Source organism: Falco biarmicus, chromosome 5, assembly GCF_023638135.1.
Source record: "Falco biarmicus isolate bFalBia1 chromosome 5, bFalBia1.pri, whole genome shotgun sequence".
In the NCBI taxonomy this organism is placed as follows: Eukaryota; Metazoa; Chordata; class Aves; order Falconiformes; family Falconidae; genus Falco; species Falco biarmicus.
The window spans coordinates 68,492,003-68,518,792 of NC_079292.1; the positions used below are offsets into that span (position 1 = coordinate 68,492,003).

The 26,790-nt window shown below is 38.7% G+C and overlaps 1 protein-coding gene across 12 annotated transcripts in view; it reads left to right on the forward strand.

Moving 5' to 3' along the window:
* The window catches only part of ERC1 (ELKS/RAB6-interacting/CAST family member 1), a 302,175-nt gene that overhangs the window by 226,259 nt on the left and 49,126 nt on the right, over positions 1-26,790 (forward strand). For all 12 annotated transcript variants that reach the window (XM_056340446.1, XM_056340448.1, XM_056340450.1 and 9 more), the window contains one exon: positions 17,949-18,093. In XM_056340446.1, the coding sequence (XP_056196421.1) occupies positions 17,949-18,093 (145 nt within the window). The remainder of the gene's footprint in view (positions 1-17,948; positions 18,094-26,790) is intronic.

Genomic DNA, 26,790 nt, shown 5'->3' on the forward strand with positions numbered 1-26,790 from the left:
ATTGTTTTGCATTGAAATCACATTAATAATAAAACATTACCTGTCAGAGTATTTGAAAATGGGATTGGGGGATTACACATTGTACGTAAAACCTAAAAATCAAAACTTGCTCTTCCACTCCACTCTTGAAGTCATATCCTCTATGTCACTTCTTAGGGATCTGCTGGTGCTAAATTCTATTTTATCTGAAGGTGATTTTGCCAAGCAGCTTGAGGTGCTCTCCTGCCATTATCCCTGGATGTATTACTGTCATGTGTAAATAAGCTTTTCAAGATGAAATGATGTGTAGGTTATTTAGTCAAACATATATATGTTCATTTAATAAAAGACTAAGACAGCATAAAGCATCCCCACAAGTAGATAATGATTACATTTCTCAACTTCCACAAATTCTGCTTTGCAATCTTTTTTTTTTTGATTAACTATGATTCTATCTGTATTTTTAAATAGGTAGATGAAATGCTGAAAGTTTTTTTCAGGAATATTTAATGAATATTTAAAGCCATTTAGAAGGCAGAGGCAATCGGGTCCCTTAATACAGCTCTCAGATGAAGTCAGTGGGAATTTCGTCTTTGGTTTCAGAGAGGACACCATTTGTATTTGCCGTGGTGGTGATGAAATGGCTACTGGTTTTCTTAATGCCAGCATTGAAATTATTAAAAACCTGTTCAATTATAAAAATTTGCTGGTTTCTGTCAGTAGTAAAATAGCCAGCATAATTAGATTTACTGAAAAAACAAAGTCAATAAAGATGTATTCCTTTTTTTTTTTTTCTTCAGTTCATTAAGCCATTTGAGGTATTTGCAGTATGCCTAATGTATTATTTTACTAGTGTGTGACATCCTTCATTATTAATTTGAATCACTCAGGAATTGAACAGAAATGGTTTTGCCTCTCTTCTTAAAAAGGCACGGTGGCATTCCGTATCTCTTTCTTTTCAATCTAAGAAACTGCTGAAGATGTTATACATGTGTTGGGGGTGTCACGCCAAGATTTCTGGTGTCTCAGAACACTACAAGAAGTTGGCTGAAGGGAATTTTGGCTTCTTGAAAGTTTAATAAATACTGGAATTCTGTTGAAATTCTAGAAGTTATGGAAATGCTAAAGTTCTGGAAGTCTTGCAGAATAGCAGGCCGGATGACTAAATTGCTATGAACTGTTACAATTTGTGAGCAAAGTAATGAATAAGCTTATAAAAGATTCTGGTAATGTAAAAATTGAAGAATAGGCTTTTAATTAATACCAGTCAATTCAATTTGTATAAGATATATAATCTCAAAAAAATGTGATATGATGCCTTGACTATCTCCAAAGTTTTGTTAAAAAAAAACTTGTTTAATAGGAATATTTTTCTGCATTAAATAGGAGACGTCTGTAAATTACTAATTCCCAACATTATGTAATAATGCTATATAGACAATGTGCTTAAAGGGAGCATTATCTGTCAGCATTTACCAATTACAATTAAACTGAACAGTGATATTTATATTTGAGCTTCATAGATTTTGGTACTAGGCTTGATGCTAATAATCATTTTATCACTGAGCTGGAAGTAAGTATAAAATGACAGTCAGTGGAACATGCAAGTGATAAAGAAAATGGCATAGTGTTACCCAATGGTGAGAACAATCATGTAGGGCAATTTAAATTGCTGCTTCGTGTGAACTCATTTTCACAAAGTGCATCTGAACATTAGACATATAAATTAGAATAATATGGAGTCTATTGTACACTATTTTGAAAGGAATGACTTGGAAAAGATGCAGCAATTTTATGGAAAAGAGCAGTGTGATGTTGGCGGCAGAAGGACTTTGGCTACATAAAAGTAGGGTTAATGAGCAAACAGAATGAGGATTTTACTTCTGTTTTAAAGGATAGTTGATACAGTTGTCACAATACTCTGTATAGTTCTAATATCTAGAAAATTAAATAACAGTGATATTAAACCACTGTTTATTCCAGTAGAGACAGCTGAAACAAGGATCATTATCCAGAAACTGACAGAAAAATTAGGATTAGAAAGACTTACGACTTTCTGACAGTGAAATTTCTTAACCACTGGGACGAACTCACAAGGATAGCAGCCGGTTCCTCATGGCTTTCAGTCACAAGTGGATGTCCTTTCCCTACCCCCCAGAATAAGTAACTGGCTTCAATGCGAGCAACTGGATATGATGCAAGTATTTGTTCTGTACAGGAAATCAGACTGGATAAAATCAATGAATAAGCCTTGATTCTGCCTACTCCGAGCTCTGAAACAATCCACAAAAGTGAAGTAGATCCTTTAAATAGGATAAAACAAAATAAGTAGGTGGAAGAGTTAGTTTTCCACATAACCGTTTTTGCTTGTAGGAAAAGTAATCATGAAAGAAAGAGCTTCAGGAGGGTTCAGTCTTGGACAAATCTGATGGGTTTAGCGTTACTTACATCTGTTTTATCAGTCCTTCGTTTTTCCTCTTTCCTTACCTAGATTTGTTTTTCACTTTGAGCAGTTCAGTAGCATTCTTAACTTTAAGTGTTTGATGAATTCTCTCCTAAATTTCCCCCAGACTTCCCCTCCTCTATCACTTTCTCTTATGTTCTTGTCCTCTGAAAGTTTTTCAGGTGTGTCTCAGTACATGTAAGCCTTTTATACCTAGCAATGTTTTCCATGAAGCAGCTTCCCAGGGACATTTTACCTTGTTAAGTCTATAGTTTTAAGATTCAAAACAACTTTGAAGAGTGAAAATAATCAGGATCTCTTCCACTGCTTGCATAGTGATTGTACAGAACGACTTACTGTCAGCAAAACCACAGGAAGGTCTTGCCTTTTGCCAATAAATGCTGAAAGGGAAGCTTCCTTCCCTTTTCTTATTCATGATCCTCATTGTTGAATGATGTATGTGATGAATGATGGATGTGAAAAGATACACCTGAATGAAACTCTCATTCCAGTGATCCTTTATGTATCTGAAGGAGGCAAAGCAAGTTTTTCTTCTGTCCCACTTTGTGTGAACACGGGGAGCCTCTATTTGAAAAGTGTCCTCTTGCTTCCAGGAAGAACAGCAGAAGTATGTTCAGCACATGCGTCACCTTCATCTGAGGCACAACTAGAATATGAGGCACTCACGGCAGGTTGCTCCTTGCAGCCCAGAAGGTCTGTGTGATTTAAGTGTTTAGAGATAAGGCTCCCCAGAATATTTAGAGCAGAAAATACCCACCACTTTGTTTCATGGCTTAAAATGAGTTTTCTATTCTTTCTCCTAAAAATGTAACCGGTGGCTGAGGAGCAGGGGTCTGACAATACCATCATCTTTGTCACCACCTCAGTTTCTTCCCAGGTGCCAAACCCAAAGCTCAGATCACAGTTGTTGATCACAGTGAAAAATCTGTATTATAACCTAAATTGCGTGGCAGGTTCTTCAGCTTGCAAAAAAACCCCACCTCTTCGTGAAGGATCTGCTTGCAAACAGAGAAACCAATGAGTTACCTTTCAGTTCCTTGATTGCCTTAATGTTTTGGATCAAATTTTTACAGTGCAGAAGAGACCTAAAAGCTAAAATGGAATGAAAAACGACAGGCGGAGAATATTTATGTTTTGGTTGGGGAGCTATGTCTGAAGAATAGGATTATATCAGTACGTTGACTGCAGGGTCTTGTCACCACAGTAATCTGCTGCAGGAGGAGGTCGTTTCTAGAGGTGGTATTTGGCGTGAAAGGCAGCGGGCCCCGGGCAGCGCGGGCCGGCGAGGCGAGCAGCGGTGGGGCTGGGACCTATTGTTTCTCTAAGCGGTTGCAGGGCTGTCCAGGTGTCCTGATTTAGAGGCTGCTCCTTGAGACAGGAAATTGTATCTTGTTCTGAGGTTTACTGTAATAAAGTACATAGTCCTGGGGGAATGTGCTGCTGGGCCCATGAATCACTTTATGGGCTGGCTGTTCTGACCTCAGCCCTGTGATTTATTCACGCCATACCGCAGCAGGAATGGCAAAAATGTAACCGGTGCATGGTCTTCCCAGCTTGCCCCCCCCTCCAACCCAGATGGGCCTTTAACTGGGAGGCTGCCATAAATCCATAAATGCAGGTTTGCTCAGAGCTGGCAGTTACACTTGTCTCGCCCAAGAGCTCTCTGCTGTGTGTCTGCTGGGGGTTTGGTGGTGGGGGAATCCTCTTGCTTCTCAGGTGTTTCCTTCATAGTTTTGGGGCCTTGTAGCTCCTTGAGTTTCTTGTGTGAAGAAGTGAAAAATCTTGGTGCAATCGTGGTACTCTTTGCAAAAATGAGGCGGTATGCAGTGTGCAAGATTTTGGTAATCCCCTTTTTCCTTTAAGTTAACAATAAAAAAAAAAAATTAAAAAAGAAACCTGACTGTTTTCAGCTCAGGATGTCACTGATTTACACACTTTACCAGATGTACTCATACAATTCTTCTCTTAAGTAAATAGCATTTGCATTTACAGAGGTTGTTAAATGACATGTTTTTAGTCAAACCACAAGTGACAGGGACCAAGAGTAGATCCTGACTCTGAGCTCCACTTAGCCATGGTTCTATTTCAATTGACTATGTTTCTTTACAAGTTTTGCAGTTAGCAGTTGTTAGTATTAAAAATCTAGCGCTTTTCTTCGTTGGTGGTCTTTCCATCTCAGTTTTTAAAAAGGTTTATTCTGCATGAAGCATCCTTATATTTTCCTGTAAATTCATAGGTACGTACCCTTCAGAAAATGCTCAGAATTTTTGTTGACGTGCAAAATACCTGTTTCTTAAGGACAGTTTCAGGATTAGAAGTTGTCCAGTTCACTCAAGTTCCCCGTGCCTCACAGTTTTCTGCGCCATCCCATGTGAAACTCCATACAGTTCAGTATGGACATACAGTACAGACAAATTCTTGCCATTTGTCTCCTTTAATCTAATTGTTTTCAATAGTGTAGATGTTACAGGGAACTGACAGAAGAAGCCATTTTTCCTCTAATAGTTTGTAAATAATACTGTTAGAATGAAGAAGCTGTAACCTATAAAGCAGTCTTCTTCCTTGTAACACGCTTGAGTTTCTGCCTTGAAGTTCTCATCCTGAAGTCTGCCTTGGAAAACATGCATGGTTTTTCCATAAAGTAGGTAAAGTTTAAACATCTTTAAATTTACCAAGAAATTTTGTCACAATAAATTAATCTTGCCACAAGTCTCAATACCTAAGTAGATGCCAAATTATACTTCTTAACAGTGGTACAACCAATTCAAGGGCAACTATATCAAAAGAAGCAAAAAGTTACTTACAAGAAAGTATGGGAACTTGCATTTATCTGTAGTGTGGACAGGTTTTCATGAGCCAGTCTCTCTGTGTGATACAAGCTGCTTTAAGTTTGTTTCTTCTATTTCACATCCTTGAAATCAGAGTTTTTTACTTTTTCTAAGATACTAGAGTTATATCTGAAAATTAACATGTGGTGATGTTTCCTCAATATGGCAGTGTTGGTGGAAGTTTTGTTTGAACTACAGGATAAAAACAGCTTCAAATTTATTCAGTTGAAAAGGTGTTGGTAGCTGCAGTATGCTAATATGAGGTTCTTCCAGTTCCCTCACGTATGAATGACTTGCTTTCTCAACATGTTGCTTAAGGTTCACTTAATTTGTGTCTCATTACAAAATGGGCGGTAACAGCTTACTTTGAGATCCATTACAGCTTACTGTTGAGCTCCATTTTTTTTTTATATAAAACTCTGAATCTATGCATGAAAAAAGAAACAGAAGTCATCATTATGCTTAGCAGGGATCTGATAGTAAAGGGTTTTCAGGGGTCTGTTTCCATGGTTTAGATCAGGCTTAACAGTGCTTGTCCTGGAGCACAGTACATGCTCAGTCTCCTAAACTGTTTTTACAGCATGCAGTTCCAGTTTCTTCCCATGAAGAACAGGAACTGCATGGAGATAACAGAAAAGAAGATGGTAGGATGCTCCCTGCTTACTGTAGAATGCCCGTTGCTTTAAGCATCTGGAAAGCTGTTTATCTTCAGAGCTCATCAGAATATACTGTAGTGCCAATTCAAACAGTCCTCTGCAGTAAGAGGCTGCAAGTAGCTACACCTACTTTCAGACCCAGATCTGAAAAAGGAAATTAAATGAAACCTCTCAGGCCCCTTCTGCTGCAATTGTGGAACTAAATATATCCAAATTTTATCCATAGCCCCTGACACCTGCTTCATTCCTGTCCTCAACCCTTTCAACAACTTCTGTTTGCTTAGAAACACTTTTTTGCCACTACTTAACCAGCGGTCATTGAAGCTACCAGGAGCAGGAAGCAAAGTGATGCCTCAGTGCTGAATGAAATTGCTTCCATCCTCTTTTTCCCCTGAGGCTGCTATTCCTGGCTTTATCCAGACACTTGGCGTTTCTTGTGCTCCCTTTTCAATCCATCTTCTGGGCAACAGCAGCAAACAGAAAAGACTGAAATACAGGTAGTAAGTGTTAGCATTAGGCTGGAACAGATGTCAGCACTAGTGCTGCTGTTGTTCAACCAAACCCTAAGCCATCCTTTGCAGAATTAATGCAAACAGTCACATATACTGTCTGACCTTATAGGAAATACATCTCTTTAGAAATCAGACAAGGGGGCTTTGGGAGAGAGGCGTGCACAATCATACAAAAGAACCCTCAGACCAGAGGGAGAAGGAAGTCAGGTAAGACACATGCAGGTTGCTAGTCAGAAAGACAATAAATAATGAAAGCAGTCTGTAACTAGCGAGAAAATTTGTTGAAATGCAGAAGAAAATTGAGGTGTTTGTAAAAGAACAACAAAATGAAGTAGCTCTGCACATCTGGTATGTAACGTGAAACCAAATGTCACAGGGATAATGGCAATTAATGGGAAATAGAATAATATTCACAGCTGGAATGTGGGTACAAGTTGTTCAGGAAAGTACAGGTGGTGTATATTAATGATACTGGTGATTCTGAGGAAATAAAGAAGTGATTGCATAAATTAAATAGCGTTACTTTGAGTCGAAATAATGTAAGGACCATAAAAGGAGTTATACAAAGAGAGTAGATGGTAGTCTGCTATGGATTTTAGGTGTAGAGTTGTGGTATATGTAAATAACAGTGGAGAAATGTGTTGTTATGGGAGACATCTATTTATTGGATACAAATAAAAGAAACTGCTGGACTTTTTAACTCAGTAGATGACCGAGAAGTAATGTTGGTTTAAGACTTTAGGATTGTAATAGGTGTTGATGATACTAGACAAGAAATCATCACCCAAACCATCTTCAGTTGTAGTGACCACAAATTGGGTACACATGTTTAAATTAAAAAAAAACTATGCTATACAAGTAAAGTTTTCAATTTCAAAGTAGTAAACTGAAAAATTAAAAGAGTATTAGGTAGCAAGTAAATTGGACAGAAGCACACAGAGATTCTAGTGTAGAGGAAGCAGGGAATTTATTTCAATCTAAAGTCCAAAACTATGAGATCTTTTGATTCCAGACAAAGAAGAAAAACTTTAAGGAACAGTTACAAACTTAAGTGGCTGTATATCTGCATCCAAAAGGAAATTAGCAGCAGTTTTAAATATTGGTCAAGAGAGAGGGATGTTTCTGGGAGGCAGAAATTACACGAATAAATTGAGAACTGTGAAAACTCCTGCTGAATTAGACCTTCCAAGGGAAATAAAAGCAAATAATAAAACATTATATAGGCATAGATATAAAAAGATTGAGAAAAGAAGTGGAACCATAATGCACTGAGGACAGGGCTGAGATTAGCAATAGTATGCATATGGTCCCAAAATCAAATTAATGCATTTGCCTTGGTTTTCAGTGAGCAGACAGATAAAATATAAAGGAAGGAAGGTATGATGACCTATCAGAATAAGTATGTCAAGCTTGGAAAGAAGATAGATGCAGAAAGAAGAGGGATGAATTATACTAACCAGAAATAACATGTCATGATAGTCATTTGGCAAGGAGGTGGGTTCTCTTATCAGTTTGTATATTTGATTCCAGTCTAAAGGTTGGATAGTTTCCTGAAAGCAGTTATGTTATAAAATATGACTTTGGTTTTTCACATAATCAGAAACCATACGAAGACTGCAATATTGCTGTCATCGTTTGACTGATATGGCTGAAATTTCTTTCTACCATCTTCCACCTGAGGTCTGATTCATGAAGGTATAATTAAAGAACGATTGTTCTTACACTAGTAGTTGTGGTTGTTTGATATGTTACAATCAATGTGAATTCCGTAATTTGCTTTCCATTCTTATGTTTTGGCAGCGCTGGCTTTAACAACTAAAGGTTTAACATTGTCAGAGCATCTTGAAGAACTGCAGCTCCTCTAGGGATAGGGAACCTGTGGACAGATGTGGGTTCCTCGTGTCTATTCAGTGCTAGGTTTTAACTGGATTGCCAGGCTGCAGTGATACACGTGCTGACACCGGGGAGGGGGCAGGAACCTGAAAATGGGTGGGTAGAACCATCTCTTTCAGCAAGAGCCCTGTCTTGTGTCAGCTTAAGCCAACTCTGAAACCACGTGCTAAGTTAAAGGTCAACTTGTACTCAGCCATGTCTCAGGAAAAGAAACTAGAGCTGCTTTTCTTATAAGGTCATTTTTCAAAATCTGGTGGATGTATTCTGGTGACATGTATTGCCTGGATGAAAATTATGCCTTAAGTTTGTGCTCTATTTGCACTGCTGTTAAACTGCAGATGAAGAAAGACAGTGCAAATTTCAGGACTTCCTGCTCAGGAAAGCCAGCTCCGTGGAACTTTAAAGCCTTGTGAGTACTTCTGTCTCTCATCCAGCTTCTGCACCAAAGGCTGGTAAAACAAGGAAAGCTGTCTTAACAAAATCCCAAACCCTACTCCTTATAGGGACAAATCTCCTGTAACATGAGGTTCCAGGATTGAAGGTTCCTTCTAAATTGTGCCATCTTCAAGAACTCCCACTCTTTACAGGCAGGTAGGTAAGGCCCATGGACTATCAGTTTAGCAGCTGTGATATGCAGCAGCCACTCTTTCACTGGAGGAATTAATCAATAAAAATAGTTCAGGAAATTAGTTGTGGGTTGGAAAGTCCTTCTGCAAAAGCTTTTTAGGTATTTTTTTTTTCTGGACATGCTGGCAGACACAATCTAGAGCTGTACTGCAATTCTGAGTGCTCAGAGCTGAGAAATAAGAAGGACTAGGAATTGCAAATCTTTGCCTGCAGTGCCAAAACTCTACCTCAAGTGGTAAAACTAAGATGGAAAGCTGAAGTAAATGAAGGGCTAAAAATTGATGGGAAAGGTAATATAAAATGTTTATAGGATTACTTGTGACTGTATCAAATATGTTGAGGGAAAGGACTTTGAAAAGCATTGCTTATCAATCTTTGTAAGAAATGATGCTTCTGTGATTCTGGACATTTAGGATGTTAGAGAAAATGTGTATAGGAGGGTCTAAATATGCTGTCAGTATCTGTTTGGGATTTTTTAAAAAAGGACAGCACAAGTGATAATGCTTCCTGTGTCTGAAATCAACATTGATTATTATCACACCATTCATACAGTGGAAAATTAAAGGGACACCTTTTTTGTGACCACACAACTCTATTCACAAAGAATTTATATTTTTGTCTCTTGCTTTCCAGTTGTGGTCACTTGTATGTAATGACATTGAAACGAACAGTGAAAAGGTGTAAACTCAGGAGGCTTCAATTTACTGATGACAAACAACTTTTTATTTTCTTCTCACTTGGTTTGCTTGAATTTGCAAATCCTTTTTCGGTAGCTGTGAGAGTGTAGATCAGGGGTGAGAAAGACTGCTGATGTACCATCCAGACAGGGCAAAGGTAACGTGCTGATTCGGGAAGCAAGTACAGGAATAGGAGTGGTGTTACCCCTTTTGACTGAGGGTGTAAGACTGTGTTTGCAAAGTTAATTTGCAGCCTGAGGTTTTGTTATTCCCAGTTGTACTTGAAAGAGCAGGCAGTACTTATTGCCAAGGTTCATTTTTTTCCCCACCGTCTTGCAGGGAGAGCTTGCTGCTGTTTCTTTTGTATAAATATTTTGCTCTCTTTAGGATACTTTGTGCTTTTCATTTAGCTGAATCTCAATTACTGCAGAAATTGTAGCTGCTGCAGAATTTGGCAACTTGTGTATTGAGGCACTGGTCTGTTGGCATCTTGAAATTATGTTCTCTGGTCTGACTGCCAGTATTTTTCGAAGTTACTTTTAGAAACCAAATTCTGATGCCTAGAGCTCTGCAAGGACTGCCTCCTCGCTGTGAGGTACTGCAGGTTCACTGACAGGCTGGTGACTGTTAACTGCTGGGATTTCAGGGTGTTAGAAACAGAAATCTACTCTTCATGTAGTTCAAACAGTTCAGAGTTTCTATGTTCTATATGGATGGTCTATAACCAGCAAAAAAAAAAAAAAAAAAAAAAGTAGGAAAAAAAATACTAAGTTTGGAACTACCACTGTAGATGTGTTGACACAGTTTATGATGACAGGGAAACTGTCCCATTGGATCAGCTCTTTGGTGTGTTGCATTACTAATTACTTCTTGAGAGTTCATCACGTGTGACCCACCCAAACATTTTCATTCTACCAAACTCATGAAATTACTAAATACCATGTCCTAACACACTTATGTTCTAAGCTGTCACCGAAGTGTCTGTCTAGCTCTCATAATACTGCAATACTTTAACTGAGTCTCTTTGCCTGCTAGTTCTTTATGTTGTTGTCACTTCATGGGATGTTTTTTTTTAATTCACATGCAAATAATCCAGTTCTTATTGTAACGGTGATTCACCATGGTAAGTCTTACAAATGTCTGTGATAGAAAAGCATTAAAAGCTTTTATCAGTATTTTCTGTAGGCTTTGATTAAACGCAGTGGATAAAAATCAGAGAACTGAAGCAAGTACTGAGCAAGGAGCAGCGCTTTCCTTCTGTGGTGACTGATGCCCTTACCACTGGTGAGAGTAAGCAGTCTATGAAACAGCAGAACCTCCCCAGTTTGAAGCCTTGTGTATTGAAGGCATAACATCCATAATTACAGTTTATCTTAATATGCGAGATTGAAAACTCTGACAGGTCAGTCATCCCTCATGGAAGTGCAACAGTCTCTGTTGAAGGAACTGACTGGATTGCTAAGAGCTTGTAGTTACCTGAGCTCTCCAAATTTGTGTCCAGACCCCTAAATGTTGTAGTTCAATGCCAGTTGGAAGGAAAGCAGATTTGATCCCTATAATGAAACTAAGCCTGATGGAATTATCCCAGTTCCTCAGTGACATTAAAGTCAGAGCTGCTGCTGATCCCAAAATTGCTTTTGTATTTTCTCATCCACACTTTCAGAAACACTTCAGATAGGAAGGAATCTCATAATTTGAAGAAAAAATATGTAGAACAATGTATTTATAACATTTCTATATGTAATTTGTGTTCTTTCTGACATATGTAAGCATATTCTTTTACTATGTATTTTTTTTATGTTTTGAAGCGTCATTAATTTGGCACTGTTTGCAGCCTGTTGTTCTTTCTAATCATACAGCTGATAAATATTCCAGCACTATGACCCTGAGAACTGTGCTGCAAAGTACTAAAGTGCTTTTTAAAATTCATGCTTTACCAGAAGGATTCCTCTCCTTTAATAGGAAGGAGCTGTGAAAGAATTACAGTCTCGTGAAACCAAGTACTATAGAGAATCATTTAAAGACATCTTGTTTCTGTTAGTATTTGTAAGCCAGAGGACAAACTTGGCAACCCTGGTAGTTAAAACATTCTTAGTGTTGTGGATGAACCTTTTTTATTACTACTTATTGGACTTATCCTGCTACAGCTTGTTATCCGGGCTACAGCACATTAGTCCTGCAGTGCTGAGGGTTACTGAGTAGTTAGAAAATCTCATGTCCCCATTTTCAAAAATATGCTCTGTTTCACCAAAGAGGAAAAAGAGGAAAGAAACAAGACTGATGTCTGCAGTACTCCAGGGAGATGTGTTACAGTTTTCACTGCACACTAGGGTGTTTTGGTGCTAATGGGACTTAGTAACTGAATCTATATGAGCTGTAGTTCCTTATTTTCTAGGTTCATTCAATACTTGGTCACTCAAACTACCAAATCACTTCTTTATCTTCACCCCAAGTCTATACAAGAAATCACATCTGTGCTGTGTATGTCTTTTTCTAGGGCTTCTGTAAGCATGTGTATGAGATACTAGCACCTGACATTTTTAATAAAGTCACTGCAGCTGAAATATTTTCTAAGAAAAATATTGTTTAGCATTTGAGGTTAAATGATGTACAATTCTTTAAGCCCTGTGTGCTAGAGAAAGATTTTTAGAAAATACTGCTTTGCTGGATGCCTTTTATTTCTACAGTTTGTATTATTAGTAATATGTAGCAGTATAATAGTACATTGTTCTGATTTTTAAGCTTTCATTTAAAAAAACCAAACAGTTTCTGTGGCTGAGGGATATTCTTAAAGCTTTGCCTTGATTGAAGGCCTGTACTGAAAACCAAACTGCAGTTTAAACTGTTGCCATCTTGTCCAGTTATCTTCCCAAAATCAGACATTTCCATTCAAGGTCTGAAGGAGATGTGCCTTTGCACACTATTCTTTGTTGTGTGTTGACAAAAGTATTAGGATGGCCAGTAAATGCAACAGGACAACCTCATCAGGAATGCTTCAAAAGCTCACGATATTTGGCGTCAGGGGAATTCAGTTATGGCTGTTTTCAGTGGCTTCTCGGCTCTGCAGTCCTTGCTGCCCTTCCTAAGACATTTCAGTCCTCTGGATCTGTCCGTATCTCAGAGTTGGAGTCACTCATTATCACTGTGTCGTTGGCATCAGCTATACGAACTCTCAGTCCCAGCTGAACTGCAAACAGAACGGAGACCATGGATGAATCACAAGTACTCTAAAGGCAGCTCTAACTCTATTCTGTAGCTATCTATTTTTAAAAAGGTACACGCATCTTTCTTTGCATTTTTTTTTTTAAGACTGCAAACAGAGCAAATAATGTTGATCTTGATCTTCAGATTATATCTGCTATCATCTGTTAGGAATTGAACCTACTGGTCTTGGTACCACTCAGGTCTGTGGTGATCATGAGCCACATTCAGTGAAAGGCTTCAGCATAAATAGAAGGGAAAAGAAATCTTCCTCTTTTTATCCAATTCAGAGTTAATCCTAACCCTCTTTTCACTAGATTTTCTACGCTATTGCCTCTTCAGGTTTTTCTTGGTATTATTCAGTCTGGTTTAAAATCTGCTTACCTTTTGTGACCTGCCATACAGCTCAGTTCAGGCTATAGAACCTCCCCAAATGGAGAGATAAATAGGCAGTTTCCCCTCTGCTGAGCTGCTGTTGCCACAGCTACACCACTGCCCGTATCTGAAATACCAGAACTAAGTGAGCTATGTTTCTGTAGTAACTCTGGCGTTAGCTAGCATTGTAAAAGCTCAGCCATCTTGGGTTGTGCAGCAAGTACATGCTTTGCCCGCCTAGCAGAATATTTCAGGACCACCAGTGTTATGAACTGAAGACACATGCAGTTTTTCTGAAGAAGCTTAAGCCTGTGTCACTGTTACTTAAACTGAAGCTGTGCTTTTACAACTGACTGCAGCTCTCCTGACAGATGGTTTGTTCATGTGCTACCAGCACCATTCATGCAGCAGCCCATTTTCTCCTTCTTGCCGCCTTACCTGCCTTACAGCATGTTCTTCTGGTCTCCCTGGGGATAACAGCTCTCAAGAAGAGAAACAAGTCAGTTTTGTAGTGCTCTTCAATCACAATTTTTGTCTTCTGCTTCGTGAGACTTGCTTTTTGTCGTCTTTTAGAATCATTTTAGCAATACCAAGCTCTGTTGAGAGCAGTAGTGCACCATTGCAGACATGTCTCCTTCCAGCAGAGTTGGCAGTGACACCTGCACTTCTCCCTTATGAAATAGTATACGTTTAGCTTGCAGAATTCAAAAATGCAGCTACAACGAATGTATCACATCATCGTATTTTTTTCTTACTTTGGGTCAGTTCCAGAAAACAGTCAGAAAGCCACACCACCTTTCACACCACTTCTTGACCAGCACCCTGCCTCACATACAATGTAGCACTGAAGATTTGGCCATTGGGATATTTTTTTCTAAGGCATGGTGGCAAAGTTAAATCAGAAAAAAAACAAGGAATGGTCTGCTACCCATATCTCACTGTCCTGGTCCTGGACTGTTCACTTAAGAAGTAGAGGTGGGCAACAAAGGATTTGATTGCAGAAGGCATGCTTTACATGCTGTTTGAGGCACCTCTAATTTCCATACCAGAGTAACGGCTATATAGATACTGTTACAGGGATATTCTTGGCTCTGGTCCTGAATCATCAGCAAGGATTGTGGGTTTACTATTAAAAGAATAAGTGTTTCTTTAGAATCAAAACAGATTACTCTAAAGCAAGTGAAAATGACCAGAGCTCTAAGCCAGCCTGTCTTTCCCAGGATACCGATAGCTAGAAAAAAGCAGAGGTCATGGATCATGTTCTGTCACTTCACTCTTATTGATATTTTTCATGTTTCAGGCAGACATCCAAAATTGGATACTTTTGTATAAAGCAAAAGCAACAAAACCGATGTGGCAACAATAATGCACCCATTATTGGTCGTTCCCACACCTGCCATTTTGACGCTACAACTGAGAACCTGATGTGCATCTTTTCTTTTCTTCTGCTCCATTAAATCATGAGAATATTTATATTGCTTCATAGTATAAATGTATTTAGAGTATTGTTTTGTTATCCTACAGTGTCTAAAAAAATTGCCTAACTTTGTGGTATTGTGTCTTGAAAGACAAGGAATAATTTAAGGTGCTAGTTTTTCTCTATATGGTCAAGGCAGGATCCAAGTACTCTCTAAACTGGATCTGTCATATTTTTGATATGCTGATAGTCCTCTTAAAGCAAACTTACTTGAAGCTTGCATACTTGTACAAGAAACACCATATAAATCCAGAGATAAATTTGACCCACAGAAAGTCTGTTGTGTGAGTCCCTTCTGCTGTCAGATGGTGAATAGTTCTGTCTATTGAAACACACCTTTTCCTCTTGAAATAGATGTTTCTTTCACATTTTTTGATACAGTATATATGGTTTCAGCTGAGATCCTTATAAGAGCAAACTTCTGTGTATGGGTAGCTTCAGCAAAACTCTAGAAGTCATTGGAGTAACTGAGGAGATGAACAAAGATCACATCTTAGCAGTGGTTTTTTTATGTGCTAGTTTCTTCTGCTGTGCAGTGGTAGAAGTCTTAAGCTTTCACTGGCATAAATATTTCCAAGAGCTCTGTCACTGACTGGGACCAGAAGAAGCCAGGTCATAAATGAGTCGCCCTCTTCTCACTTAAACCTGTAATACGTAAGAAAAAGTTGTTCTTCCACCCCAGCTATCGTTCATCTGAAAGTGGTTGTGGACTTGTTCATCACTGAATCAATTTCCACCTATTGTCTTAGCAAAACTTCACGCCTTTCAAGTGAGAGCAGTTTCTTTGGTTTTTTCCCACCTGGAAAAAATCACAAGAGCTTTTTAAATGTGTTGTCTCACCCATACAACTCTCAAAAAGGAACAACCTCAGAACCTGGTGGTTTCTGCTCCGGGGCTGTGGAGACAGCACGCCCTTCACATAACTCTGTGAGCAAAAGTGGTGTGCGGGCTACTGCCAAGCTGGGTTAAAATGTTGTAGCCCTGACCTGCTGCTTAGAGGCTACCATCTACTCAGATCTGTCAACAGGACTGCACACGTAGTCATTCCTGGTCCCATTCTATTAAAATACTGTGTTGAGGGGGTTTTATTAAGAGTCAAAACAGTATTGTTCAAGAAGCAAATATATATGCAGTTATTCTTACAGATTGGAGAAGGGATGACTAAGTAAGTACCCAGGACAGTAAGTTCTTTGTGCTGCTGAGCTGCAGCCAATGCAAGTTATCTGACTACATCCTACATATTTAGGTATGCATCTCCCCACACCCTTGATCTAAGCACTGAAGTACCTGATGAAGCTATTTCATGCTCTGTCCTCAGAAACATTAGAATATTAAATACACTTTTTCATGCTCACCAAGGTCATAAAATTTTCAGCATTTTAACAGGTAAAAATTTCTGTACTCTGGTAGTACCAGTCATTTCCCTTTTGAAGACTTTGGTTTAAAAGTCCAGTATGTTAGATGTGTATGTTCAAAACATCAATATTAAATAAAAGTGTTGTCCATGTGTCCTGTTCTCAAATTTTCTCAGTCATGTATTCTTTCACATGGAGCTGAAAGAGTACTTTTTGCAGCAAGTATCTGTAGCCACAATTACAAATTTGTAAGATTAAGTTAGTTGTTTAGAAAGAAGATAGTGGAAGAAAAAGAGAAAGATGTTTTACTACAAATAAAGTCTGCTCAAGGAGGGGTAACAGGTGAATTAGAAAAAGCAGATTTAGTGCCACTGCTATGCTCAACAGTTTGCCAGTGTGGTCCTAAGTCACCAGATTGTGATGGGTCTTTATTAAAAAAGATCTTGTTAACAAACAGAAAGATACATTGGTATAATTAAAAGCAATCTTAATGCTTTGCATTAAGCTTCTCTAACTTTTCTTATATCTTTAATGAAAGGTGTAAAATAAGTGTTACAGCAATAGTGTAATAATTACTATTGACTGATTAGCAGGATAGTTTAAACACATTGATATTTTTTTAAAAATCATTCTCTGAAATCAGCAATATTAATATGCCTTTTTTTATAAACTAGCACAGGTAAAATCTTGGATTATTTGGGAATTTGATATTTTTACTACTTTAGCTGCATTTGTAACTGAATTTTCAGATGAAAGGTAGCTAGGAAATCTGTAGTATTCAGAGTTTGTATTTCATCATCACTCCTACATGATGCTATCTTCCACACCACCACAAATGATTAGGACCTCATTTTACTTATTCTTTGCAAGGTGGTGAGAGGTGGGACAAGCCACCCCTATCGGGCAATAAGGCCAAAGTTTTCTTTTATGTTCTGTTGTATGTCCTGATTTGGCCACACCAGTTAAGGTGAGAATTAAGGTCAAAGGACAGAAATAGTTGTTTTCCCTAACACAGAGCAGGCCTTTCAGTTCATTTGAGAACTACCATTTTATGGTCAGGGCTGTTGTCTTTGTCTTCTCTCATCCTAGTATCTATAAAATGCTTCCGAACTCAATTTGTTTTTTGTTAGTGGGAAAGAGTATGGCAAGGTTGTGTTTCTATATCTAGTTATTATAGTGCTTGGCCCTCAAGATCTTGCTACAGCGTATTCTTGCTTACACCATTTCTGCAAGGCTACAAAAGGTTTGTGATGAAGGCAGGCGTACCTTTGTCTTAATTACTCAGGACATGCATCCAACAAGCTCATTATATCGGTTACTCGCAAAAAAAGCCAAAGAATAGCGCAAGCATTTTTGAAGGCATCTGTTTCAACGTCTGTTGTGTAGCACAAAAGTGTCTGTGTCATCATTCCCTTCTGGGAATACACTGTATTGTTCAAGTGATTTCAATAAACTTGTCACATGCCACCTTCCTTCTAAAATAGCTGCATGAATAGGCAGTATAACGTAATATAATTTAACACAGAAGTCTTATGATTAGTCCAGTATTTTTGCATGTATTATCAAAATTCTGTTCTGGAAGTGTTTAAAACATTATAAAGAAAATGTTCCACCAAAGTAACAATAAATGGTAGTTATTAAAAACTAGGAAGCTGAGTGCAGAACTATAACACATTATAATATTTTTTTCTTATCCTATAAGCAATAATATGGTATCGGCACAGTCATTTAGGGGGAGGCAGGTGGGTCTTGGCTTCCTGCTCCACCAACAGACATATGACCGTGACAAACCTACTTATTGCTGCTCTTCAGAGCTGCATGCTGCTACAGCATTTATGGTTCAATGCTTTGTAGAGGCTTCTTCTAAGTTTTGCAGGTTAATAATGTATTAATGTTTTTTTCAGACAGGAAGCCCTTCTTGCTGCCATTAGTGAAAAAGATGCCAATATTGCTCTGCTAGAACTTTCATCCTCTAAGAAGAAGACCCAAGATGAAGTGGCTGCACTGAAACGAGAGAAAGACCGTCTTGTGCAACAGCTCAAGCAGCAGGTGGGTAGAGGAGGGCTATGAAGGAAGCTGGTTAATAAACTGGTGTGAGATTATTATCTTGGTTTATGGAACTAATAAGTATAATCCTGTTGTATGTGGATAGAAAGTACATAAATAATGATTTCAAACCAGCTTCCAGTCATGAAGCCTGCAAAACGAGGTGGGGAAAGAAGGAGTCTCAATGCTGAAGGAAGTTTTTTTGTGTCACTGCCTGAGTAGTAAATGTTTGATAGAATATATAGGAAGCTGTGAATGAGAAGGACATTGATTATTATTTTCTGCAGTCACAAATAACCACAGATTCAGGGAAATGTAGTGATACCTCTCTTGATGGTCTGTATTTGCCTTGTTGGGGAAGAAGCATACATGGAAGAGAATTCTCCTTGCTCAAATATGAATGTGTTACACCACACAGTCTCTACTGTGTGATTTCTAATCTGTGACAGGAGGACCATATGCAAACAGCAGCTACTAAAGTAGAATTTGGGAAGCCTTGTGCTTGTGAGAAGATTGGTCCTTTCCTTTTTCTGGCCTCTCCCATTGCTAAGATCTTTTTGTGTTGACACAACAATCAGAAAAAGTGTGTTTCCATTCAAGCATTTAATACTGTGTTTCAGTATTGAATGCAATGCAAAAAATACACTGCCATTAAAACACAGAGGAAGCAAAAGGCATCTCTGGCAATAACAGATTTAGGATCTGAAAAATCTGTAGATTTTTCTTCAGCACTTCTGGTGGATTTTTCTGAGTTACTCCCTTGCCACATACATAGTAATAGCACATACGCTGCTGCCAATCCAGTATCAACTTCTTCAGTGCCACCGTTTCCATCTTCACAAAGTTTTACATGCAACATTTCATCTGTCAACCAGGTGATTTCTGTTGCTGTCAAAGACAGTAAGACAAAACCTGTTCTGCTTTCCGATAAGGGATTTCTCTCAGTCCTTCTTCCTTAGGAAGCACAAGTAGGTTATTGGCCATGTATTTTGAAGATAACAATTATTTAAGGTTTAATTTAAGAACAGTGATTTTTATTGTTACACCAGATTCAAAATGAGCAAGAAGTATAGTTTACAGTTTTGTATTATTTACTTTTGAGCGACAGTAGTAATTACTCGTCAGCCAGATGACATCCCCCTAGAACAGGATTCAGAAGCAGTCACAGCAGTATAGAGTACTTATTTTCTTCATGTAATTGGCTGTAGGTATAACAGCCTTAATATATATTACTATGCATTCCAAGAGAAATAGGAACTTTATTGTCAGTTCTTGTTGTCCCGAGTTTAAAATCTAGCACTTTCATGCCCCTTGCCCTTCCCAGTTTCCTTCTGATTATCCTTTGTGGACAGATGGAACAATCTTTAGTGTTTTGTGGTGGGTTTTTTTCTGCTGAGAATTTGTGTATATTCAATTCTGTGTTAAGGTTGTGATTATATGTAATGCCTTAGGTTTCATTTAGGTCATTTTTTTAACAAAGTTGTTGTTCATATCATTATTTTTCAGTACTGGCAAGTCTTACAATACCATGTGTGTTCCTGAAAGGACATGGCCATTTCCTTTAAGGATGCCTATTCTAAGTGCTTTTCTGTATAGGTGTGGGATACTTCATTTCCCAGATACACTAAAATCGCAAAGGAGATTAATTTGAAATTCTTCTTGCTATTAAGTGAGACCAGTTCTGAGCTGATGTTGGAGCAATAGTCCTTTTTCAGAAGATTCATTGAAATATCCAAATGCCTTTTGAAGTTTTTTGTTCCAAAACTGGCATCGGCTATAAAGTCTTATCATTTTTTAAGATGGTTTAAGACTGTCATCTAAAAAAAAAAAAAAAAAGAAGAAAGCAGAAAGTAATCTCTTCAACGTATCTGTGCTATGAGTAGTATGAATAGAAGCTATATATAGGTAGTATAAGTATAAATATAAAATCACAGATAATAGGGCTTCAAGGTATTCTCCAGTGCATCCCAAATCCCCAAGGCAGAATATATGTTTATATATAAACAATCGAAACTATACTTGAACCATACCTGAGAAATATTTATTTGACCTAATAGAAATTTGACACATCCTCCCTAAAATCTATCATACATCTTAAGGATGTTTCATCTTTTATCCTTTTTTGTGTGCAGCTTTCAACACATTGGAAGGAAAGCTCTCAAAGTTATTTGTCATGGGACAGTAATACTCACCACCTCTGTAAGTTGCAGGGGATCTGAAATCGCATTTATGTTTTTTCAGTACCAATAGTTTTGGTATCTACTTTTTCTGCATCAATTCAAATGATACCAACTGTGACAGCTCCGGAAATAAGACATGGGTCAGAAGAGAAGGCTACAGATTTTACAGGATCATTACCAATATAGTCAAAGGGAATCTCATTTTTCCGCATGCTTTGCAAATAATCTCTGTGCTTGGCCCTTGTGGTCCTCTTCAGTTATTACAGGTCACCAGCCTCGTATTTTCCAAGAACTGCACTGCTTCATCAATTTAAGCTTTCTCTATGTGGACCCTTTTCTGTATCTTGAGAACACAGGTCCATCTGTGTTTGCCAGCCTCCACAGAACTACATAGCATTTCAGGAACTTTCTGAAAGTTTAGCTGCAATTCCTGAATTTACAGTAGAAACTGTTGCTGAAAAACCTTTGAGACTTTCAGATGTATTGAACACAGCTGTTCAAGATGCCAGTTAATCAAGATCTTCTAGAAGGCTTTCAAAAACATTTCTGGAGCCTAAAAAGTATATTCAACCCTTCAAATCCAAAGCTGGGATCCTGACCTCAGTAATTCCTTCCACCTTTAACACTGTTTCAGAGCTGTTGAACTTCCTGATAAGTATGTGGTATTTCAGTCCATCCCATTTCTAGTAAACGCCTAGCCTTCATGGTGGGAAAACAGCGTTTTCAGTTGACCGGCAGGCACAGTTGACTAAAACATTTCCATTTCCATGTATGTAGGATGCAAAAAGAAGTGCTGAGCGATATCAGAAGGGGGTGATTTGTGCAAAGAGTTATGCATGCTGTGGTGGGTACCATAGACCTGATTGCTAAATCTCATTGCGAACTGGAGAGAGCCTCTGACAGAGAGAGCTCTTTGGGAAAGGAGCTTTTTGATTACACTGCAGTAGTGTGTGTGAATGGACCCAAGTGTGTATGACAGGATTCGGATTATGCCTTTTCATTGCTTGTGCTGGTTACTGTTGAGTTGCTACAGTAGTTACCACTGTTAGCAAACTGGCTTACTGTTAATTGACCTTTCTTAGAGTGTACAAAGATAAAACTCACTCACAAAACAAAACCTCATTTTACTGATGAGCCTTGATTTACTTCTTAAAAAGAAATAAATATCAGCTTCTTCAGCCCTGCAAATTCAGGTGATTTTTATTTATTTAAAAATATTGGTGAAGACACATGGATTCCTTGAGGAAAGGTGGTATAGATTTTGGAGGACTCTGCAGTTATTCCTTGCTTTAAGTCTCCTTTCTCCCTTCCCAACACTGTCCCATTCCTGGTCGCTCGCACAGGAAGGGTATTACTGCGAAAGAGAGGGAAAGAGTCCTGCCAAAGACATTTTGGTTCTTTAATTTCTTTAAGTATGTGTATTAAAATTTGGATGAAGAGAGGCATTTCGGAAAGAGGATATGGCATCAATGTTGTTTTAATTTAGAGTTTCTGGGCTCTGAATTGCAGGAATGTGCCTCAATATAGAGGCCATTTCCTAATGAGGCACTCGGCATTGACCAAGCTTTCCAGTAAATGGAGCTGCCTGTTTCATATTGCTTGTCAGTTTGCATGAGGGATTTTCTCTGTCATCGGAAAGGCAGGCCAATTGCAGGGCAAGGGTCACCAGCTAATGTGGTCCCAATTTACTTCCTCCCAGAGTACTTTGTCTCCGTGAGTAGTTCATGGAGAAGCAGTGGGTTGGGAGGCTGCTTCACCAGAGGGGGCCGGGGCTGATGCAAGAGAACAGAGCTGAAGGGTGGCTAACAAAGTCCAGATGTAGCGTGGTGAGCGCCAGCCAGCGTGCTCACATTATGCACCATACAGAAGCCCCCACGATGTATGTCACACTGGAATTGACGGAGACCCAAGGAGCTTTGGCCTGCATCGGGGCAGCACGTCCACTGCTCATCTGTTAGAAAGTAGCCTGTTTGCCATTTATGCCTTTCCTTGTCAAGCCAAGTTTTAACCATCAGGATATATTTATTTTGTAACAGGGTGAAGCGCTGATCTGTAGCATCGAGTTGCAAAGGGAAGGCATGTCTGAATGGGCTGAGGTTTTCCTGTCTGTGGGCTTTGAGTCTTAAATGGTTGGGGTTTTCTAGTAGGAGCTGTTTGGAGGAAAGGTTGTCATTTTCTGTGTTTGTACAGTGTCTCACACAGTGGGAGCCTGACTTGACCAACATCCCTAGGCACTACTATGCCATAAATGTTAAGTAATAGTGGTGCAATTTTTAGTAGGCTCTGAACCTTATTGGTGTCCGTTTTCTGAGACTTTGGAGTATTATTCAATTGAGTAGTTTGTAGATTGCTGTATTCTCTTGTATTATTATGTAATGTTTTGTAATTATTCCAGATTGTTTTATAATATACTATAGCAGAAGTTACCAGGAACCAGCTTGATTCGGTGTTACTGATGATGGGATCTCAAAATTTTTATTTGAAGTGGTGTGACTCTAGGTTAGATTAACGCTGGACATGTTGTTATTATGCTGCCTTGTTCTAAATAAAAGTAATTTACAGATCGGTTCCTCAGTCTTTAAGAACATGTTGAGTTTTGATCCTCTATTTCAGCATGCTCACAGAACCACCCAGCATAAGCTTTCTCCACATATTTCACGAATATACTTTTCTTCTACCACACAGATTTTTAATGAAAAATAATGAATAGTACTGGGCTCAGGACAGAGTTCCATGTAACCCACTTGATTTATTCAGCTATGCCTGTAATCTGTTCTGAAAGACTCTTAGTGAAGGAGACCTTCAGTCTTGGGAAGTCTTTTCTGTGGCTCATCTGTCTTTATCCTTATAATGTCGTTGTGCATCTATAATATCCCTTACTGCAATTTAAGCTCATTACTACTTTTTCTATCTGTTGTGGGTATAGACTATTTCTTTGCACTTTTTAGCAGCCATTTTGGTTTACACAGAGGTATCTCCTATGTGTTACTCTCTAAACTGGGTAGACTCAGTTCTTCTAGTTTTCATGTGTCTTGTTTTCTAGATATCTGATCATTCCAGTTGTTCTTTTTTAGATTAGATTTGATTTGATTTGTGTGATATCTGAAACTGACAAAGCTCAAAATGAGGCCTTTCCTTAGCCGAACTTGTCATGAACATGTCATGTGAGAGTGTTAGGAACCTTAACGGAGTCTTCTAAAACCTGCCCAGTTCCCACAGGTTCCCCAAAATAACCATTAATAGCTTTCGTTATAGTAGATAAACTCTTCCCTAGTATAGTATGGTATGGTATAGCATAGCATAGTATAGTATGGTATAGTATAGTATAGTGTAGTCAGAGCTAGAAAATTGGAAGACATCTGATTTTTTTTGAGTACCATCTCATTTGTTCTTTTCTTTTTCTGACCTAAAATTATGTTCTCTGGGAATGGAAATAATTTTTGTTAGTCACCTAAAGTACAGTTTTTAGTGAAGACTTGACACAGAAAAGACACGAGCACTTTGAGCTTCTTGACTTTATTTTTTGATGGCTTTCGCTTTTGACTGAGTAGATTAACCTTTGTCTTCAGCTTTCTTTTCATTCTAATGTGTACTTTTTCTCCATTAGTACTTCCATCACCTTTCCTGTTCTTGCCACATACACTCTTGCTATTTGCTTATACTTAACTTAGTGAAAAGAGCTCCTTTCTATTTTAGTGAAGGGAGATAAGAAACCTCATGCCGCTGAAAGTATGAGTTATGGAGTTAGCTTGCTTACTATTCAGAGGAATCTTTAATAACTGTCATTCCCTTCTACTCTATATCCTCATCAAGATCATTCCTTCCTCTTTGGGCCAGCATGAATTTGAGGGGCTGTTATTCACCATTCTCATAAATTGAGAGGAATTATTTGGTGATGACTAGTAGTATTAATAGTTAGCATTTATGCAATATTTAATATGTATTTCATCCAGTGATGCAAGTCCCAAAGCTGTTTTCTCTGTGCTACTTCGTGCTTCTTCCCTGCAAAGATTTTGGCTGGCTTTCCTTATGAGCTCAAGGTACTGCAGAGATGTGTTTCTCAAGTAAACGTGGTGGTTCATAGGATCATGAGGAAAAGGAAAGAATTTTAGATTCCAGAATAGCTTCGCCCCCTGAAAATGCTATTTTTCCACTGTTACTGGTTTCCCTGGAAACCCAGCACACTGACACCTGACACTCCTCTGCTGTGAACTTTTCCAAAGTGAAGTTCCACTGGTTGGAGTCATTTCTCTTTGTAACAGGAGAATGTAAAACAGGTCAAAGGAGACTGACAGGCAAGCATTTTCCTCTTACTGCCGCAGAGCTGTATCAGCATGACCACACTTCTGGCAGTTTTTATTACCACCCTGCCTGATGAAATAATACAGATTCTGTGAGGCATGCAGTTAGTCTTTGCTTTGCCTTAGCTGCCCTGATTTGAAACCATGTCTGATGAGAGTGATTACCCTATTAGCAAATGAATTTCCTCTTCAGGTGACATGGAAACAATCACGGCAGGTAATTGCTGATGTAGTGCTGTTTCTGTGACAGAGCTACCGTTGTTCTCTGAAGGCATCTGAGAGGCCCCGGCAGTGTGATGGTGCCCACGGAAGTTTAATAAGCAGAGATACCTCTCAAACCACTGTCTGAAGGGGACCTAAGAAATCTAGGAAGATGTATTTAAGTTGTCTGAGGGGGGTGGTGTTGTCTTCGTTATAGCTGAGAAAGCAAAGTAAAAGTTAATGTTTGAAACAAATTATGAGATTCAAGACACTTGAATCCATCTTTGTTTATTGATCCCTTCACCACAGTACCCACATACTTGCACTAGCAAAAGTGGAAATAGATGCAAAAGCGGGGAAAGAAAACCTATGTGATAAGAAATTTTAGAACAGGCAGATGAGTTTGAATGGGACTTGAATATCAGAGGTTCCTGCATGTATTAGGCGGAACAGAAGGTGCTCTGTGAATTCTGGTATTCTCTGGATGTCAGGTTAACTTATTTGAAACAGCAACAGACAGATTAACATACTTTGTCAGGAAATGTTCAAGGAATAATGAAGCATTTGGAGAACTATTGTCACCTGTAGTAGACTTGTTACATAAAGAGTGCAGTCGCAGCCTCATTTACACACTGGTGGTATGTAGACTCAGTACAGAGGCCTATTTTTTCAGGTTCTTGTACCCATCACTGCCTGTAGGGTCAAATGCAGATTTATGAAATTTGAATCTACTGGCTTTAATATACAAAGGTGCCAAAATATATAGGTTTTGTAGTATATTCTTAGCTATACTGACAGTCTAGCTGGCATAAATGTGAGCGGGCAGAAGTGGGGGAAATCACTGTACAGTTCCTATTCAGGAAGCTATTGGACTAGAAACAGGAGAAGTTTCTGAGTGAAGTGAATATATATCCACTAATTGGCTCTCATCAAGCATTGCCAGCTGTCAAATTTAAGCATCGTGGCTTTTGTCGAAGGCCTGTAATCCACCCAGATTATCAATCATAGTGCTGCTTGTTTTGCCAGGCTTTGCTCCTCAGTAATTGTTTCTGTCAAAGGGGGATCTCTGCCAGGAGCAGACCCCAGCACCCTGACAGCAGCCAAACAGGCACAGAAAAAGCCAGGCTTTGTCATGTCCTTGAACACTGCTTCCTGAAGCGCAGCACAAGAAGCCCTCACAGATTAAAAGAAATCACCTTCTCCATGTAATGTTCTCCAGACTTTTTTCCCATCATTTTTAATCATAGATTACCACAGTAACAGCACTCGGTGCAGCGTCAACAGTCTTTTCTAGGGCAGCATTTCATCTTCCCTTGGTATTACTTACACTCTCATTCCCCTCTCCCTCCTCCTTTTACCTTTTTTACCCTCTGCCTCTTGTATTACTAAATAATAATGTATGTTCAAGTGAGCCTCTTGCGGTCACTGGCCTCACGGTGCCAGAGAAGGGAACTGCCTGTTGGCCCTTCTGTAGACAGCCACGTCTGCTTTCTCTTTGTGCCTTCACTCATGTCTCAGCTGGTAGTTTTCAGGACATGGCAATGGCAGCTATGCAGGTTTGCTTGAAGGGGAAGGTTGTTTGCCTCACTGAGAGATTGAGCTTTAAGATTAATAAAAGTACTTTGGACTTCAAATGACAATACAGTACCTCCTACCTTTTCTTTCTAGGCATTTGTTACATTTTAAAAAGTATTCTGTGGACTATTACTTCCCAAGTTCAATCTCAGTTTTCAAAAACCGGTTTCATTCTATTAGAAATATTCCTCCATTTATTGAATATATTAAGATATTCATATTACAGTTTTACAGCTTTGCGATTCACTAAAACTTGACACAAATAAATGTAAATTATTGGATAGTTGCTGACAGCGTCTACTGACACATTTACAGTATCTCTCATTCAGGATTATGAACCCCTATACTATGTTTAAGCAGTGTTGTCCCTGAGTAGAAAATCAGGATTGCTGGACAAGTCTAGGTTAGCAGTTAAGAGACGCTATATCCCATTTCTGTAAGTG